The sequence below is a fragment of the Euprymna scolopes genome, chromosome 15 (assembly GCF_053919585.1).
Source record: "Euprymna scolopes isolate OS-2025 chromosome 15, ASM5391958v1, whole genome shotgun sequence".
Lineage (NCBI taxonomy): Eukaryota > Metazoa > Mollusca > Cephalopoda > Sepiida > Sepiolidae > Euprymna > Euprymna scolopes.
Window position 1 is genome coordinate 71939799 of NC_136496.1, and position 19693 is coordinate 71959491.

A 19693-nucleotide genomic window follows, 5' to 3' on the forward strand; every position below is an offset into this window, starting at 1 on the left:
GTACAAATACACTATATACATTTGCTGGAAAGTGAGTGTCACTCTTTCAATATAAGCTCATAGAGAGTCTGATTAACAAATAGTCTTCTCGTATTTCCAGTTTTATTATTATTATTATTATTATTATTATTATTATTATTTGTACTCATTAGTTCTCCCGCAGGCCATCATCATCAGCGATTACTCACTAACAACAACCGGTGATGTTCCCTGACAACAAATCTCTCCAGATTTCTAGTACTCCCCATTTCTTTCAATAACCTTTGCAAATGAAGTTATCACAACAGCCAGTTGCCATTGACTTCTCGCTGGCAATGACTATTGATCTTCACTGGAATTTGGGTGGCAACAAGTCTCTCCAATGTCTCGGTTCTCTTCACACTCATCCAGTGGAGTTTTCTTCTCTGTTTTTACATCCTCTTTGACCCTTCATGACTATTTGCTGTGGTAACAGTCGATGTCAACACTACAATTTATGAGGTGGGAGTGCATAGGTAACATACAATTTTGTGGTTTCAGTTTTCTTGGTTCCATGTTCTATTTTTTTGTTCTACTTCTGTTATAGTTTCTATATGGCCAGTTAGCATTTATAGCTCATTTTTTATAGTTTGCGCATTCAAGGTTTTTCTTTAAGATTTCAGCTATTTTCAGCATTACCGTCTGTTGTATAAGAAAAAATTGAAACTATACAACCAACGATAATGCTGATTATTATTTATTCACTAGGAGTTTTCACACAAGTCAGTATAAATGATTGCTCACTGAAAATAACCAGTGATATTCCCTGGTGCCTGAGTGACAAAAACTTTCCTCAGATTTTAAATACTCTCCTCCTCTTTAGATAACCATTGCAAGCCATTTTTCTTTGTTATCACAATAGCTGTTTACCATTGATTTCTCACTGAAATCAAATGTTGATTGTCTCCACAGTTTGAGTAGCTATAAGCCTCCCTAGAGTTCAAGTCCTCTTCACACCTTTCCAATGGAGATTTAGTTTAGTGCTCCCCTCCCTCTCAGTCGTTTCATCCTCCTTTTCTTTTTATGATTATTTTGTGTGGATTTCAGTCAGTTTCAGTTCTATTGAGCTCATGTGATATTTTTTTTATGTTTTTGTTCTATTTCTACTTCAGTTTACCTGTAGCTGGTTAACATCGGTTGATTATGTAAGTTGGTTTCTGAATTCAATAACTTTACAAAAGATCTTAGCTGTTTTTATCATTGCCATGTGTTGTATGATATCAATTTTCCTCTTGATTTCAGCTTCGCTTAGTCTTTGTTTTTGTTTTTTTGTTTTTTTTTTCAGTTCATTCGGGATTGTTCCTAGTACTCTTACAATTATTGGTATTATAGTGATTTTATTCATATTTCATACTCCTTTCAGTTCTCTGGCTCTTTCCATGTATTTCTGCCTCCTTGTGTTCTACCGGGACAGCAAAATCCATGATTTGGCAAGTTTTTCCTTTTTGTTAACTATTATTACGTCCTGTCTTCTTGTTTGGATGGGTTTGTCTGTTTGTATTTCCATGTCCTTAAAGATTTTGTACTATACACTTTTCAATAGTGTTTCATTGTTTTTTGGGTTTGTTTTTTTTGTATAGAAGTTTACTAGAGGGAACTATGGAAATTCCACGGTGACATCTTTCATATGTAATATATTGCTGCTGGGCATTCTGTGGACGTTCAGCATGAATGGAGACCCCGCAATATTATTGTAGCTCTTTTGTTAAAATTGTAAAAGTATTTATCTAATTAATCTTGTTAATGTAGTATCATATATATATCTGTTTATTACGGTATTTCTCCAATATCCTTATAGGAGTCTGTGATATATTTCCATTGTATGGACTCCTGGTGCAAACGGAAACTCCATGATATCATTATACCATCTTTAAACAGAACAGATACTAGTCTTGGATCCTAGCCAGAAGACTAACAAGGTATATTTTAGTTTCACGTACAGGCCCAAAAGCAACATCATTAAAAAACATTTTTTTACGTAGCATCTTTGGTGATCGGGAAATCTTATTTATAAAAAAGGAGGATAGAAAATGATAAGATACTACGAATATTAATTTAGCATAATCTATATACTAATTTAATGTTCGTAATATGTTATCACCTTCTATTCTCCTTTTTAATAAATAGGATCTCCTGATCGAATAATTTATAATCTGGAAACTGTGACACACATACATACGTACGTTAAAGGTACCACGGTGTTAATATATAGATTATTTATTATTTTTATATAGAAGTAAAGCAAGTTATTAATTGGCCATCTAATTTACGTACGTGTTTGTAATGTGCACAGTCACACGTATATAAATTAGATGTGAGTCACTCTTTCTATGAATGCTCACAGGAATATTAAGAAATATTAAAGAATAATTCAATTAATACACAGTGATTTGGGCAGACGAGAGAAATACATAGATAACTAAAAAAGAGATGCGTAATTTGTTCAATTAATTATAAATTACGACTAATTAGAACAATTAAAACAGACTTTTGTTCAAACATAACTCAATCCAAGAACTAAAGTATATTTAAACATACATTTTTTGTTATTAAGTATATAGGGAAAAATCCTTAAGGAAACAAACGTTGATTAACTCACAATTAGTAAAACAAGAACACAAGTTAGTGATGAGACTGCATATATTTGTCTGACAATGTAAGGATGAGCAAAAGTCTAATCTGGGTCTTATTTCTCCATATTGTATGAAGCATTCTCGAAGATTTTGCGTGGATATTGAGAACTAAAAAAATATTTATCTGATTAGGCTCAAATATTCAAATAGTATAAATAACAGCAGTAATTTATCTCAGGAATATCGTTAAATATTTTCTAATATATACATTTGTTTTTCACCGTTCAACTCATTCTTAAGGTGAACCATTGGTCCTTTCCTTTCCTTTCACCTTTCATTCTTCTATATCCTCTTCTTTTTATTTGAATCCTACTTCTTCTTGCCTGTGTCATTCTATCTGATTTCTCCAATATGGACAATCCTGACTTCAGACAAAGAGTGAGAATGCACAAAAATAGATATAAACTATAAATACTATTTTAATTATTTCCATTTACTACTATTGGACTGCTTACCTGCAGACTACAACATGGTCGTCTTAAAAACAATTACTATGATATTGTCCTTTTGACCATTGTACACTCTTTAACCCTTATCCTCGAGCGGCCTTTGGGCCTTGATAAGTGGTGATTCCGTTGTAAAAAAAACAATCCAATATCAACAAATACTTGTCATAAACCATCCTCAGTAGTAATCAAATTTTGTTCATTTTATTTATCAGTTTCAATCCTCTCATAATATTCTTTATCATTCAACTGATACTCCATCCATCTTATTAAACCTCATCCTCGAGTGTCTTTTGGCCTTGATAATCAATGCCTCGTTAGTAAATAACAAACATTTTTGTCTTATAATTTTATATTTTGTATCGTTTCAGTGTTTACCTTGGATTCCTCATGAAGAAAGCATCTTGTAAGGAGAACGTCTCTGCAGCGGCAACTTTTCGGAGTGAACTAGTAATAGCAGTGCAGTTGATTGACCAAGATATTCAAGAAAGAGTGAAGATCCTCATCCCCGATGGAGAGCTGCACGAACTGCGGAAAAAAGTTGCAATTTGCCTGCAAGTTGAGAGGAACGACTGGCAGGCTAAGATGCAGTCAGTGTTCCGACAGCTGGACCATGAGCACAAGAAATTCCAGAAGGTGAAGAATGCCTTGTTAGATATTCTGCTGAACCATTATCCGCCTGAAAAGTATCAGTCTATCTTTGGAGAAAATCTAGAGATTAAAGACTTCATCAACGACTTGAAAGAAATGGTTGTTGATCTGAAAAGTGTTAATTTGAAGCTTGTCCAGGATGTGAATCGATTGACAAAATCAAAGGATTTTTGTTCTGCCGTTTCAAACAAAAACAGAGAAAATCACTCACGTGTATTAAAGCCGCTAGAATATGAAAAAGAGTTTATTCCAGACCAAAATCTAACGGAATATGGAAAGAATAAAACTATTGCATGCTGTAAATTAAAAGATTGGTGCCAAGATAAAAGTCTGGTTAGTTATTATGGCACTGATCAATGCCATGATATCTTTGAGAAACAACATAAAGAAAATATGGTTAATAAAGAGACAGAACCAAAGGTGCATGAGGAAGAACCAGTGATTGTCGGTCATGGAGATAATGGCTTACTATCAAACCAAGAATCAATAAATTCTACCAATAAAGAACACAGTACAATCTGTAATGAAAAAAGCAATTTAATAAAGACATATATCAATCGTTATGATGGCAAAATGAAAGACGAATTGCTATTAAAACCTTTACGCAAAGCATGTAGAGTAAGGGGAAGAGTTAAACCCAACAGCCAAAGGAAAGAGACGCTTCATTGTCATCGGATTAATGGTTACGATATTGAAACTGATCTTAAAAATCAGATTTTTCAGGAAAAATTCTTTTGTAAAGTGGTTGCTAAAGGTTCAATAAAACACATATTTCCTGGTGAGTATAATAAAAAATTATATTAAACCTTCTTTAAACAAAAAGGATCGTATATAAATTCAGCATCTCACTTATCAAGGCAAGTGAAAGGAGCAGATTTAGTATGACACCATATCTGACGTCATTCAAGCGTGCCACACATTCCCAAATGTAAACAAAATATTTTCATCTGCGGTTCTGGTGCAGTGAATAGAATAGTTGGTCAAATTCAGTTGGAAGTTATACTCTTCTGGAGTTTAAAGGTTCAATCCTCAGTGCAGGCAACATCCAAAATACAATTGTGAATTACTTGGATGATGAGATGATAGCAAGCTGCTCCCATGGATTAAATAAAGGATTTCGTTTGAAAATCCGTGTAGATTCCAGAGTTCAACAGGATGATTCCAAAGTTCGACAAAGTACATCTAAAGAAGGTCGGAAGTTACATTGACTGAAGCGCTGTGCAAATGACACTCAAGATGAGAACAGTAGTCCGAATACTTCAAATAATGCGAATTTTCTTTTGCATTTTTTCTAAATTAATTTGGTTTCAGAATAATAGTTTTTCCATCCAAAAGTTTAAAACAATTTTGAATCAAATAGATTTGAAGCACCCCAGAATGAACAACAACCAAACTGACACACTTTATTTTAAACTCGATTTTATTTTTGATTTTGATTTCCAGTTTTATCGCTTATGATAAATAAAATACTCCAATATTTAAACATATTGTTTTTTAATACAATCCAATCTCTCTCTCTCTCTCTCTCTCTCTCTCTCTCTCTCTCTCTCTCTCTCTCTCTCTATCTATCTATCTATCTATCTATCTCTCTCTCTCTTTGTATATATATATATATATATATATATATATATAGCAACGATAAATTAATATTTTTGAATTATTTTTTAAAACATATTAAATTTTAATTTAATCTCATGATATTCATAATTAAATATTTTTTATAGTAAAACCAATTCTTTGTTTGTTTATACATTTTGCTTAAATAAAAGGTTTTATAAATGAAACTGTGTAATTTGAAATTATTTTATAAATTTCCAAAGTTTACAAAACAAAACGTTTCATTAAAAAAAAAAACGTTTATTTAATTTTAAAAAAATATGCATATTCTTACATAGGAATCACCACTTATTAAGGCCCAGAGGCCACTAGAGGATGAAGGTTAAAGAGTGTACACTAGTCAAAGGAATAATATCATAGTAATCGTTAGAAGTGTAAATTTGGTAAATTGGATTACTTAAGGGGAACAGCTCATCAAGAACTTGTTTACATTGGACTTGAAGACGACCATATTGTAATCAGCTGGAAAGCAGGCAAACAGAAGACACTTCTACAGGTGTGCAGTTCTAAGAAAGAAGCTTTGTTCATGGAATCTACGTTAAGGTTTAGGCACAGATAAAGAATGGGAGGGAATTATTGATAGTGTTTTCAACTAGACAAGTATTTCTCGTAAATGTTTAGCAAGGGAGGGGACTATAGATTGGAGCTCAGACGACCATTTTTCATGGAAATAACGATAAAGCAACGTCTCTTCTGTGAGAAAGAGGTTACAGGGAAGAGAAAAGGCGATCCCCCACTAGGCTACAAAGTCTATTTTGAAGGCAGGATAAAGTCTTTCTAGCAGCTCCTACTCAGATGTGACAACAATACTCCATCCTTGGACGTACCTGGCTCTTATATAAGTAGAAAATTGCATCATCAGGTAGATATCTACTTGATCAATAGAAGGATCCCACCATTTTTCCAGCGACCTTGGCAACAGATTTGATGTATGTGTTCCATTTCAGATCAGGAGTCAAGGTCAAGCCCAGAGGCTTGTCAAAACATGGAGCCTCCTGAAGACGAGAGCCATTCATTTCAATTGATGTCAGATGGGGATCAGAACGTTGATGATGTAAAGGTAGAAGCTTGGTTTTAGATGCATTAAAAGTAACCAGCCACTTTTCCCCATTGTACCACATGCTCAGGATCAGAGGAGGAGAATAAGAATGAACTTCATATAGTCCTCAAAAAAGTAATCGAAACTAGAAAAGTTTGCAAAACTAGTTCTTGCATTGTTTCCAAGAATTTTCTTGCACAACTAATTCTTATTCTGAACAATTATCTCAGTTGGGAACTTTACTCAACGATTTGTAATAAAATATTTCAAGATAAAACAAGCTTTTATGGTTGTTTAATTGATATTTGGATTCTTACCTTAGATAAAATAAACCTAACATTAATTTAAGTTTTTAAATCATATATTTATAGTAGATTTGGCATTAATTGAAATCCAGAAATACAAAAACAGCTCATGTTAGCTATAATATTGATGTTTCTAATGTTAAAACACACTCATCTTTTTATGATAAACGAGCCAAGAATACAAATGATACTGAATATAATGATTTTCAGTTTTCTATATTTTAAGTAACGATAATAGTGCATGAATTGTAACTTGATTACCTGACAGACATCTGTCTCCTTGATTTCTAATTTGTAATAATGACATCATTATATATATATATATATATATATATATATATATATATATATATATATATATATATATATATATGTACTGTACGTCTGGGTAATTGCACCAACTAGCTAAAAGTGCTCTTTTGTTTTGGCAACCATGCATATAAAGAGCATTTTTTTTTATTTGCCACAATTACCTCCGGATTTGGCGTAATTACCCCAAAGTATGGGGTGTGTGTATATATATATATATATATAGACACGGCATTGATTTTCCCAGATAAAACCATATATGCACTATGAAATTTCACATTTTACCGAGGTATTTAACATCTACAACTTGAAGCTTTTGTTTTTGTTTGTTTTTTATTGTTTTGTTTTTTTTAGATGGTTTTCTCTGACATTTCCATTGTTCTTTTTCTTTGAGGCTCCTCATACTACATTCTGAAGAAAGACGCTGTTTCAAATAAATCGTATGTTACATTGTATAAATGAAAATGAACTTAGCCAATTTTTGGTCTAAACATGTGAAAGTTTACATAATGCGTATTCAGACAAAGGGCAAACTTTTAATCGGCTTTGGGCCGAAAATTTTTTTGCCAAGGGATCAAACTTCAAAAGATTTGACCTTTGCGGTCTCTAGCAAACTATTCAGCCAATTTTGGGTCTAAACATTTGAAATTTTACTTAAAGGGTGCCAAGAGACATGTAACAAGCTTTTTAATGTTTTTGGGCGAAAATTTGGCTGCTAAGAGGTCACAGTTAAAAGAGTTGACCTTTGCAGACTCTACCAAACTCCCCCGCCAATTTTGGGTCTAAACACTTCAAATTTTATGTAGGTTACCTGGACATGTGTCAAACTTTTTAATATATATATATATACATCTGCACATAAAGTTATGAACAGTATATAGGGTTCGAGCAATTTTAATATATGAGTAAAAATATAAAAATGAAGTTATTGAAAAAATATATGCATATATATCTTTCAATATATGTTATTACTTTTTATCTTATATCTTTTTTTACATAGGCATCACCACTTATCAAGGCCAAGAGGCCACTCGAGGATAAGGGTCAAAAGGTTTATTCATATTTTTGTTTTATATATATATATATATATATATATAAATTTGTTATGTAGCCAAACAAGTGTAGAACTCAATGGATATTAAAAGCTTACAGTGTACTAATATTTAATTCCAGAGCAATTATACAGTGAGATATTTTCTGAAAATAAAAACAAGAACTTACAAAAAGCATAAGTGCTTTTTGCTTTTATGATATTTTCTTTTAATAAAATCTGTTTTGTAATCAAGATTCCGTATCTATCAACTTTTATAATTGCAAAAGACAAATTTTGAATATAATCTTACCGTTTCTTTCCAAGCGGGTCTGGTTTGCAATCAAGGTTTTAGCTTGAGAAGTGACTGCGTTAAACTTCACCTCAATTTGAGACATCTGTTTCATGTGATGCTCGTTTGACGTCTGTTGTAGTTGAATCTTTTGCTCTTGGTCTTTTAATTGCTTTTCACATACGTATTTTGACAACTGTCAAAAAAGATATTTAGCTTTATGTTTATTTTTCAATGTTCGACATCAAACATTTTTTAATATTACTGATATTATCTATGAACATTTCACATAGTTATAATATCATAATTAGCAATAGTATCAATATTTCATGCATATACTCATGTAATATTATAAAGCGATATATTACGGCTATTCAGGGTGATCGAAAAGTAACTCCCTATTTTAAAATACATACAATTTATTTTTGAAATATAATTTATACAATTAATGAATCTGAGGAGAAAGTGTAATGCATGGACTTTTATTTAAAATTCAATATAGACGCCTTCATTCGCCACCAGCTTTTCAAGTTGACCAAAAATAGCATCAACTGATTTCACAAAAAAATTTTACGGAATGGAATTCATAATTTCGCGTATTCACCCTTCAAGTTCTTCTTAATTTCTTGGTTTGGTTGAGTAGATTGCTCTTTTAGCTAACCCCAGAGAAAAAAGTCATAGAACATTAAGTCAAAACTTCTGGCCGGCCATTCGTATGAACCACGCCGACCCATCCATCTTCCAGGGAATTGCGCATTCAGCCATTCACATACAAAAATAGCAAAGTGTGGAGGTACCTCACTATGTTGGGAGATGAAATTGTACCAATTATTAGTGCTTGGGACAATATTGAAGATTTGATTTTATGCAAGATGGAGCTCCTCCACACTTTTACTTGGTCAATATGTCAACCGCAGTATGATAGGACAATTTCTTCTTCACTATAGCAAGTTGTCCATCGACCACAGTGTGACTGTTATGATGTTATGATTTAGATCTCGTTTTAGATCTTCGTTAGAGGACGCCGTCATACTGTCTGCCACGTGTCACCGTGACGACCACCACTCAAGTTTCATGATTCCTGACCGCTTTGGGGAGAAATTGACTACGTAGGGATTCACGCTACGATCGCTACCATGGCACCAAAGTCGAGGCACATGATCATGGTTACCTCCACAAAATTACGGGCAGAACGCTTAGATGCCTTACACACCGTAGCGAAAATAACAACTCAAAAGAAACACAGTTTTCTCGACATGGGGGCAATTTCTTCATCACTAACCGTTTGTCTACAACTACGTCCGCGTGCTTGCTATATTTAGCGAAGCCAAGGAAAAGACAGCAGAAGGACCACCAGCCTCGCCATCACCACAACGCTACGGCTGTCGCGACCAATGCTACTACTACTACCATTACCAACAAAGGCTTCGTCGCACCTTCTAACAACAACAACTATCGCTATTGACACAGGATTATAACCATCACTGCTGCTACTACCATTACCAACGAAGGCTTCGTCGCGCCTTCTAACAACAACAACTATCGCTATTGACACAGGATTATAACCATCACTGCTGCTACTACCATTACCAACGAAGGCTTCGTCGCGCCTTCTAACAACAACAACTATCGCTATTGACACACGATTATAACCAGCACTGCTGCTACTACTATAACAAACGAAGGCTTTGTCGCGCCTTCCAACAACAACTATCGCCATTGACACAGGATTATAACCAGACACCAGCACTGCTGCTACTACTATTACAAACGAAGGCTTCGTCGCACCTTCTAACAACAACAACTATCGCTATTGACACAGGATTATAACCATCACTGCTGCTACTACCATTACCAACGAAGGTTTCGTCGCGCCTTCTAACAACAACAACTATCGCTATTGACACAGGATTATAACCAGCACTGCTGCTACTACTATTACAGACGAAGGTTTCGTCGCGCCTTCTAACAACAACTATCGCCATTGACACAGGATTATAACCAGACCAGCACTGCTGCTACTACTATTACAAACGAAGGTTTCGTCGTGCCTTATAACAACAATAACAACAACTAACAACAATCTGCCATCTTCACCCCAAGGACAGCTCGTTATTATTCTGTGTTATTTATTCGAAAATAAATTGAGTTCGTTCAAATCTTAATCCTGTGTTGTCTATTCTTTTTGCTTGTCACCATACGCTTCGTAACATAACAACTGGTGTCAGAAGCGTGCGACAGGTAGAATGGACTACTCAGGGTGCACCCGTAATGAACTTCTCAGTTTTATCAGAGACCAGAAATCGGCACTCCTCCAGCTAAAATCGAGTACATCACGACCAGACGAGGCCCTTATCACCGAAATAAAAGCGGACCTAGAGATTATGCTCTCCACCCTCAAATCGACCACCTTAACCGACACGCCCAAAGCCGATAACAACGACTACAATCTGATGATCAGATTACAGGCCATACACGATTCGGTAAAGGATATAAAAAAGTTCAACCCCGGGAACGATGTTAACCGCTTTATCACGGATGTAAACAAAACATACATGATACATGTCAAGCCGGAAATCAGTACACACCCTAGTATCGAAAAAGAGTTTGTCAGAATCTGCAAACAGCTTCTGAACGAAGGGATATTCCAGCAAATGACGGACTCCCAACACGACACATCTACCTTCGAGCAACTCAAAGCATACCTCATAACGACCCACGGCAGCCAAATGACGAACTTCCAGCACCTCAGCCGGGCTTGGGATTTGCAGCGTCGAGATGGGGAGAGATTGACAGATTTCGCCGGCCGACTGGAAAACACGATTAGAGAGGCTGCAGTACACATAAAGGCAAAATTTAAGTCGGACCACTCACGGGAAATACCTGCAGATACTGTCTTCTCTCTCATGGGTGCAATGCTAATGAGTGAGAAGGTGAAAGCCTGGACACCGAGCTTATACCCACACATCGTCAAAACAATGGATAAGCATTATACGGCGGGTGGGATAGCTAGTGATGTACAGCGGTACATCGACTGTGGTGTCAAAACGGACGATGAAATTAATGATAGTCCCATCGCGTACTACGCAAACAGGCCACAACGATCTGATCAAAGGACCAGGCGAACTGAACACAATGTGAACAGGCAAACTCTCCGCCCACAGGCAAGGAAAGATACCACAACACTGCGCAACACCAAACCCACTGGCACTCGCGGCCATTTTCAGATGCGCAGGGATGATGAACACAATCAGGATGCTGAGATCTGCCAAAACTACATGAAAGGCTATGCATGCTTCCATGGACGCAACTGTCGGTACCGGCACCCACCTCGTGCCCAGGCATATATCGCAACAGACGACAAGGATATGCCACCGGAAGATACTCTCCCCACTACCATGGCCGAGGATTTTCAATACGGACCAGGCGAGATGTGATGGCTCACCCCGTGGTCCAACAGACTCACCATCACATATTTAACTTTCATCAACACTCGGCGCAGAAGTCACCTTTCGTCAACACACATTTCATGATCGAGGGAGCTACGTTCTCGGACATATCTATGTTGGACTCAGGCTGCTCCACTTGCATTATGCCAGTATCTCGAATACCCGAAGAGATCAGACGTCGAATAACGCCATCCAACGTGCATGTGAGAGGCATAAACGGCAGCATCCATATCCTTGGCGAACTTAATTGTGGCATCGCCATCGGCAACCACGATTCACCCAGGTTCGACGGGATCAACATGCTGATAACATCCGCTATATCTCCAATCCTGATCGGCCAAAGCATCCTTGGTCACAGCACACTAGACTCCTACACAATCAACCACCAAAAATCAACGATCGAATTCAGACGCACGCTCGCGTCCACTCCGATAACTCACACGGCAGCAATACTACCAGCTCTTACACAGAAGATACCAGCTGATGATACCACATTTGGAGCCCACACCATCGATCATCCCACTAGACTCACACAGCCCAGCCTCAAGACACTAAATGAAAAACTACACTGGCTACAGAGTAATGTGGGTGTGGCATTGCCCAACCATCCAAACCGCGACGAACTGGAGGCCACAGCAGACTTAATCATCCGCTTCGCCGACATCATGGGTACCGAAAAGGGAGAAAAGGGTACCTTCATCAGACCAGTTCGAATACCAACCAATGGCCAATCCCGCTGTCAGAAGCAACACCCAATCGCCCAGGCTCTCGAGGCTGACGTCGATGCTGAAATCATGCACATGGCCGCCAGAGAGATCATCGAACCATGCAAGGACCCCAAGGGTTTTAATAGCCCTGTATTTGCCGTTCGCAAGAAGAATGGGGCAATCCGGGTAGTTGCCAACTTCAAAGCAACACTCAACAAGGTCCTAGTCGATCTCGACCCCTACCCCATACCTACGATTGACCACCTGTTCCACAGAATCGGCGAAGGAAATAAATATTTTGCATCCCTTGATCTTCGCAGTGGCTATTGGCAGATCGCTATCGACGAGCGTGATCGACACAAAACTGCATTCACATGGAAGGGCAAATGCTACCAATACACACGACTCGCCTTTGGTCTCACATCTGCCGGACAAATCTTCTCCCGCTGCATAGCTGAAGCCTTGGCCACTGTTACATCTCGCACCAACATATCCTCGTACATTGACGACAACCTAGTCCACGCCAAAACATTTGAAGGATACATACTGGCACTGGAGCAACTATTCACCGCCCTACGTAAATTTGGACTAAAATTGAATCCGGATAAATGTACCTTCCTCGCGAACGAAGCAAAATTCCTCGGTCGCATCGTAAATAGCAAGGGTTTCAAGGCCGACCCCGAATACGTCCGCGCCATCATGGAAATGAAGCCTCCAACAACAAAAAAGGAACTGCAAGGCCTCATAGGTCGTTTAGTGTGGATACGGCAATTCCTGGAGACACGGGTACAGGAACAAATCAGGTCGGACACATTTTCCAGCATCATGACCTCCATCCATGAACTGAATAGGGCTGGCAAACCATTTGCATGGACTGAGCAGGCGGACAAGGCCTTTAATAAGATAAAGAAACGACTGTCCTCGCCTCCTGTCATTTCATTCCCTGATTTTGATCAACTCTTCACGCTCACCACTGATGCGAGTGACACCGCATGTGGGGCCATCCTAATGCAAGATGACAGGGGAAAGAAGAAGATCATAGCAGTCGCTTCACACATATTTAACACCACGGAACAAAACTGGTCCACAACTGAACGCGAGGCATACGCAATAAAGTGGGCCATAGCAAAATTCGACTACTTCCTACACAGCCGTCCCTTCGTCATCTTCACCGACCACAGATCACTAACCTATCTGGATCAGCGGGTATTCAACAATGCCAAAATCCGTAGATGGCAGGAAGAGATCGCATGCTATAAATTCGTCCTGGAATTTGTGGAGGGCGAACCCAATGTCTGGGCCGACATGCTCAGCAGAAGTCATGGCCAAAGAAAAAATAACACACCAGCTGACGCCAACCCTGCAGGCAAAACATTCAGAATCCAGGATTCGGACCTACGTATTTACATCCCATCCTGGTGTATGGACGAAATTGATGGATCAATGCTCATCCCCGAAGCACACACACCTCAGAACACCCGCCACCACAAGAATATTGTGGATGCGTTCTTTGCCTATCACTCTTCATCGACCATCCTCACAAAATACAATTGCGACCATATCAATATCGCTGCTGAGCAATGCACAGACAACACACTGTCGAGAATCATCAAAACCCTCCAGACGAATAACTCCAGCAAAAACTGTAACATCGACCCCAATGACCATCGGGCCCCCATACTCAACAAATACATCCACCAGTTCTACCTGGAGCCCGGCACATCTGTCTTGATGATTAGGGACAACAATCATTCCCCAAAACTGGTCGTACCATACAAACTCCGTCCCAAGTACCTGCATCAGGCCCATGACTGCATCAATCATTCAGGTATCGCCCGCATGCGCGAACATCTATCCGGCTACTGGTGGGAATGCAAGGACCATGACATTAGGATGTATGTCAACTCCTGCGAAACATGTGCCAAGCGGAAGGGTAACTATGGCAAACGTAAGGTCTGGCCCACCGGGCACTGCAAACGTGGAGAAAGACCGTTCGAAATCATCTACATTGATTTCGTCACGATGCCAATTTCAAAGGGGAAACGCTACATCCTAACCATGCTGGACAGTTTCAGTAGACACCTTACGGCTGTGCCGTGCTCCAGAGATTGTGCGATCGATGCTGCCCGTGGAATTTACAGTTTCTTCCTTCGACACCGGGAAATACCACGCATTGTTTCATCCGATCGCGGAACCCACTTCACGGGGGAGGTATACAGGATCTTTTGCCAACTCACATCAATCACGCAGGAATTACATTGTGCCTGGCGACCACAAAGCTCAGGTAACATTGAACGACAGCATCGCACGATGAAAAACGCCATATACATGCTGTGCGAAGATAGAGACTGTGAGTGGACCGACGTCCTCGAATCCGTCATCTCATCAATGAATGCTACCATCAACAGTGCCACTGGAGCGTCACCACACTATATAATCACTGGTCGGTAGCCCAACATTGGTTTGCCAAGATTACCCGACAACAGTATCACAAACCCCAGCCCCACGGCTTACGGCATGCAGGTCAATGCCCTGTTAAGACAAGTTCATCGACACGTCGCGCTGGCCAACAATGAAGCTGACCACGCCCAAGACCCAAATTTAGACAAGGACATGAATAAGGAACCAATACAAGTCGGTGACAAGGTACTAATCCACCGACCTCAATCAGCTATTGCTCACGCATCTCACCTACCCTGGATCGGTACCTTCGAAGTGGCTAAGACCAACAGCATGGTGATCCAGATAAAAAATGATGATGGCCAGAGTGAATGGGTTCACCGGGCACATGTCCGCCGATTAATACCACGTCCAAAACATTTGTCCCCCAATCTACCTCCTCTACCCTACCCAACTCGTCAATCTACCGAAGAGACAACGCCTCCACCCAAGGCAGGGGCACACAGAGCGTTGCAGGACCCCATATACATAGAAACCCCTCGACTACCGTCCGGATACAGATCGGACCTGATTCGGAATCGGTCAACACGAGGCCAGCTTCCTAAACGATTTAAGGATTTCATCATGGGTTGATTCATTCACACATGCAACTATGACCGCACTGGACAATTCAAGCCAAAATGAGATCTGGGGGAGCTGTTATGATGTTATGATTTAGATCTCGTTTTGACTTGAGGACGCCGTCATACTGTCTGCCACGTGTCACCGTGACGACCACCACTCAAGTTTCATGATTCCTGACCGCTTTGGGGAGAAATTGACTACGTAGGGATTCACGCTACGATCGCTACCATGGCACCAAAGTCGAGGCACATGATCATGGTTACCTCCACAAAATTACGGGCAGAACGCTTAGATGCCTTACACACCGTAGCGAAAATAACAACTCAAAAGAAACACAGTTTTCTCGACATGGGGGCAATTTCTTCATCACTAACCGTTTGTCTACAACTACGTCCGCGTGCTTGCTATATTTAGCGAAGCCAAGGAAAAGACAGCAGAAGGACCACCAGCCTCGCCATCACCACAACGCTACGGCTGTCGCGACCAATGCTACTACTACTACCATTACCAACAAAGGCTTCGTCGCACCTTCTAACAACAACAACTATCGCTATTGACACAGGATTATAACCATCACTGCTGCTACTACCATTACCAACGAAGGCTTCGTCGCGCCTTCTAACAACAACAACTATCGCTATTGACACACGATTATAACCAGCACTGCTGCTACTACTATAACAAACGAAGGCTTCGTCGCGCCTTCTAACAACAACTATCGCCATTGACACAGGATTATAACCAGACACCAGCACTGCTGCTACTACTATTACAAACGAAGGCTTCGTCGCACCTTCTAACAACAACAACTATCGCTATTGACACAGGATTATAACCATCACTGCTGCTACTACCATTACCAACGAAGGTTTCGTCGCGCCTTCTAACAACAACAACTATCGCTATTGACACAGGATTATAACCAGCACTGCTGCTACTACTATTACAGACGAAGGTTTCGTCGCGCCTTCTAACAACAACTATCGCCATTGACACAGGATTATAACCAGACCAGCACTGCTGCTACTACTATTACAAACGAAGGTTTCGTCGTGCCTTATAACAACAATAACAACAACTAACAACAATCTGCCATCTTCACCCCAAGGACAGCTCGTTATTATTCTGTGTTATTTATTCGAAAATAAATTGAGTTCGTTCAAATCTTAATCCTGTGTTGTCTATTCTTTTTGCTTGTCACCATACGCTTCGTAACATAACATGACCATGGAACCATTTTCCTTACAGTCCATCAAACTACCCTCCAAATACAGTGCAACGTTAATACTTCAACCGTTATCTTTGGAGAAACAAGATGATCAAGTACTCAACATCAATGAACTTGCAACGCTGGCGTCTTATCCAACCATTTGAAATGTAAATCTTGACAAAATAAACTGGGTATTTCTATATTCAAATTAATTCCTGAGTTTGTCATCATTCCCCCAAATCAAACTAAACATAGCTTACATTACCCACACTTACGCCTAGCAGCTGTGTTCCAGAATTGATAATGATCGGTAATTAGTTATAGATTAGATCCTATAGATAGAGATATATAAACATATATACATATCTAACTTTATATGAATAAATAACAGCATAAGAACGGGATTTTTATACCGACTTATTAAGATTTACATGACATCGCCTGGGTTTCTAATTTTCACACATTATGTAGAATTCAAAAAGTAAAAATAAGTGAGTTGTAAATGAAAAAAATGTCCCAACTCTTTCTCACAAACCTCAAAATTCGTACTCATTCCTTTTAACTTAAACCATACTTAATAGCACCTACTTTCAACATATATGCTCACTATCAGCTGTCAAAAACTTGACTGCCTGTTCTCTCCAATTCGTCCTTCTAATAGCCACTATTCTTCTTATATTGAAATTACTTCCGCATATATATAAAGAACCCATCTACAAAATTAAGTTTTTCTTTTCTTCTTTTTCCTTCCCCGATCTTGTCACGTGACAGGTTAGAGAGACGCGCGTCCATTTGTGTGAGTAATACATTCTATTACCATACTATAATTGAATCAGTTAAAAACAGGACAAAACCAGGAGAAAAATGGGTGCAAGTTGGTCGTAGTTCAAACTCACAACGTTTGCTTGTAAATGTAGCAATTGTCTGGTGAATTAAGTAGAAAATTGTAAGAACGTTTTAAAAGATGAACCTTTCACTGTATTTGACTTTCTTCTCTGGTTTTCTTTCATTTTAATCGTAGAGTAAATAAGTCACGGATGATGTATAATTGCAGACCGACAGAATAATATGATAAGTAACTAGGTATATGATTTTTAGGTAGGGAAAGAATCAAATGCAAACGAAGTTAGAGATTTATCCCTTAAAAGTTTTATTTTCATTGATAAATTACGTAAACAGTCATTAAGGAAAGATGTCTGCCAATTTTAAGAATCACACGTGTGCAAATCTTTTTTTTTTTTTTAATGTTGTTTGTTTATATTTAAAAGTGATAAAATAATTTTACGAAACACCATGGTGAGTTTTTGTATGAAACAAAACCAATAATAAGAATAAAATGATTTAATAGTTATAATGTATAAAGAAGGAATTGGGCATTGTGATCGATTCCTCCTTTACTTATACTTCATAATGCATGCAGGTAGCAAATAAGGTTGTAATATGCTCTTTCTTATCTACTGCTTCCTTACCGTTGTGAAAGCTTCCTCTTGCTATATACATATCAGTTGAGACCCATTCTGAAAAAAGGTGTCCATGCTTCATAAGCCAATCAGGTTCAAGATATCAAACATTTGGAGTGCACTCAGAGATTGGTGATACATATGGTCTAAAGGCTCAACACAAAATCCTACAAATAACGATTAGAGGACTTCAACTTGTATTTGCTGGAGTGTAGATGGCTGTGAGATGACTACATGATGTTAAAGGCACATTAATATCATGTGCAGTAACTACATTGTGCATCTTTTTTTATTTTGGTCGCTGGGTCCTGGAAAAGGCTGTTGTAGTTAGCCTGAAAACGTCCAAACAATTCAAGGTGGCACTGAATGCATCATAGCTGCTGATCTTTGGATGACTGCCTCGTAAATAACCCTGTCTCATTTTTTATAACTTGCTTTTACATGGTTTTAGCCCTGTTCTAATCTTTTGATTTAAAAAAATAACTTTTTTTAGGTGTGCAAGCTTTTGAAGTACTGCAAGCATCGCCATTTTAATTATTAATCATTATTAATTATTATTAATAATCTTAGACAACCTAATTATTATCAGAATGAAATTAAATTAAATTTCGGATAATAACATAGTGAAAAAAAAAGAAAGAAAAAAGGCTAACCGAAATAAAATATTGCTTTGCCAGATGCATTTCTATAAGATATTATATTGGACTATCTCTCATTGTATTTTCTAAAGGAAGGCTGTCAGTTATACAAGTACAACAGAATAACTATTGATATATTTATAACCTTAATAAATTGAAGGAAGATAAATGAGAAAAAATTGAGATTATGCCAAAATATAACATAATAATAACAATAAAAAACAGTTGTTATGTAAAACGTTACAGACCTGTAGGTTTCTAATTTCTTCTGTCAAAGTTGCGATTTCTTTATCTTTACACGATGACGCTATTTTATGTTTTGACTGAAATTTTAAATCAATTAATAAATTCGTATTAGAATGAGAAACAATTGAGAAATGTATTGACAATTAAAAACTAGAGTTCAATCTATTATTATTATTATTATTATTATTATTGTTATTATTATCATTATTATTATTATTATTATTATTATTATTATTATTATTATTTACTCACTAGGAGTAGTCACACAAGCCATCATCAAAGATTGCTCTTTGAGAACAACTTGTGGCGTTCTCTGGAGGCTGAATGATAACAAGTCTCCTCAGATTTCCAGTACTTTCCACCTCTTTCAATAAGCTTTGCAAATTCTTTTGCATTGTTGCAACAACTGCTTACCATTGATTTCCCGTTGCCAGCGACCATTGGTCTTCACTGGGATTTGGATCACAATAAGCCTCCCCAAAGTTCCAGTCCTCTTTGCACTCAGCCAGCGGAGGTCTCTCCTCGATCTTTTCATCCTCCTTGACCCTCCACATTTATTTGATGTGGTACCAGTTTATGGTGACCCACTCAAAAAGGGGGGGGGTATCTTATAATTAGT

The 19693-nt window shown here is 38.2% G+C and overlaps 2 protein-coding genes across 9 annotated transcripts in view; one reads left to right on the forward strand and one right to left on the reverse strand.

Moving 5' to 3' along the window:
- The window catches only part of LOC145293890 (uncharacterized), a 14719-nt gene extending 9488 nt beyond the window's left edge, over positions 1 to 5231 (forward strand). The window contains exons 2-3 of one of the 2 annotated variants that reach the window (XM_080140648.1): positions 1817 to 1937; positions 3469 to 5231. In XM_080140648.1, coding sequence (XP_079996774.1) covers positions 3488 to 4552 — 1065 coding nt within the window. In that variant the 5' untranslated portion in view covers positions 1817 to 1937; positions 3469 to 3487 and the 3' untranslated portion in view covers positions 4553 to 5231. The remainder of the gene's footprint in view (positions 1 to 1816; positions 1938 to 3468) is intronic. The other variant, XM_080140647.1, reaches the window with a different exon arrangement.
- Positions 1 to 19693, reverse strand: part of LOC145293895 (coiled-coil domain-containing protein 73-like) — a 278863-nt gene that overhangs the window by 219431 nt on the left and 39739 nt on the right. For 6 of the 7 annotated variants that reach the window (XM_080140665.1, XM_080140666.1, XM_080140668.1 and 3 more), the window contains exons 5-6: positions 19077 to 19151; positions 8362 to 8536 (exon numbers count right to left, since the gene is read on the reverse strand). In XM_080140665.1, coding sequence (XP_079996791.1) covers positions 8362 to 8536; positions 19077 to 19151 — 250 coding nt within the window. The remainder of the gene's footprint in view (positions 1 to 8361; positions 8537 to 19076; positions 19152 to 19693) is intronic. The other variant, XM_080140667.1, reaches the window with a different exon arrangement.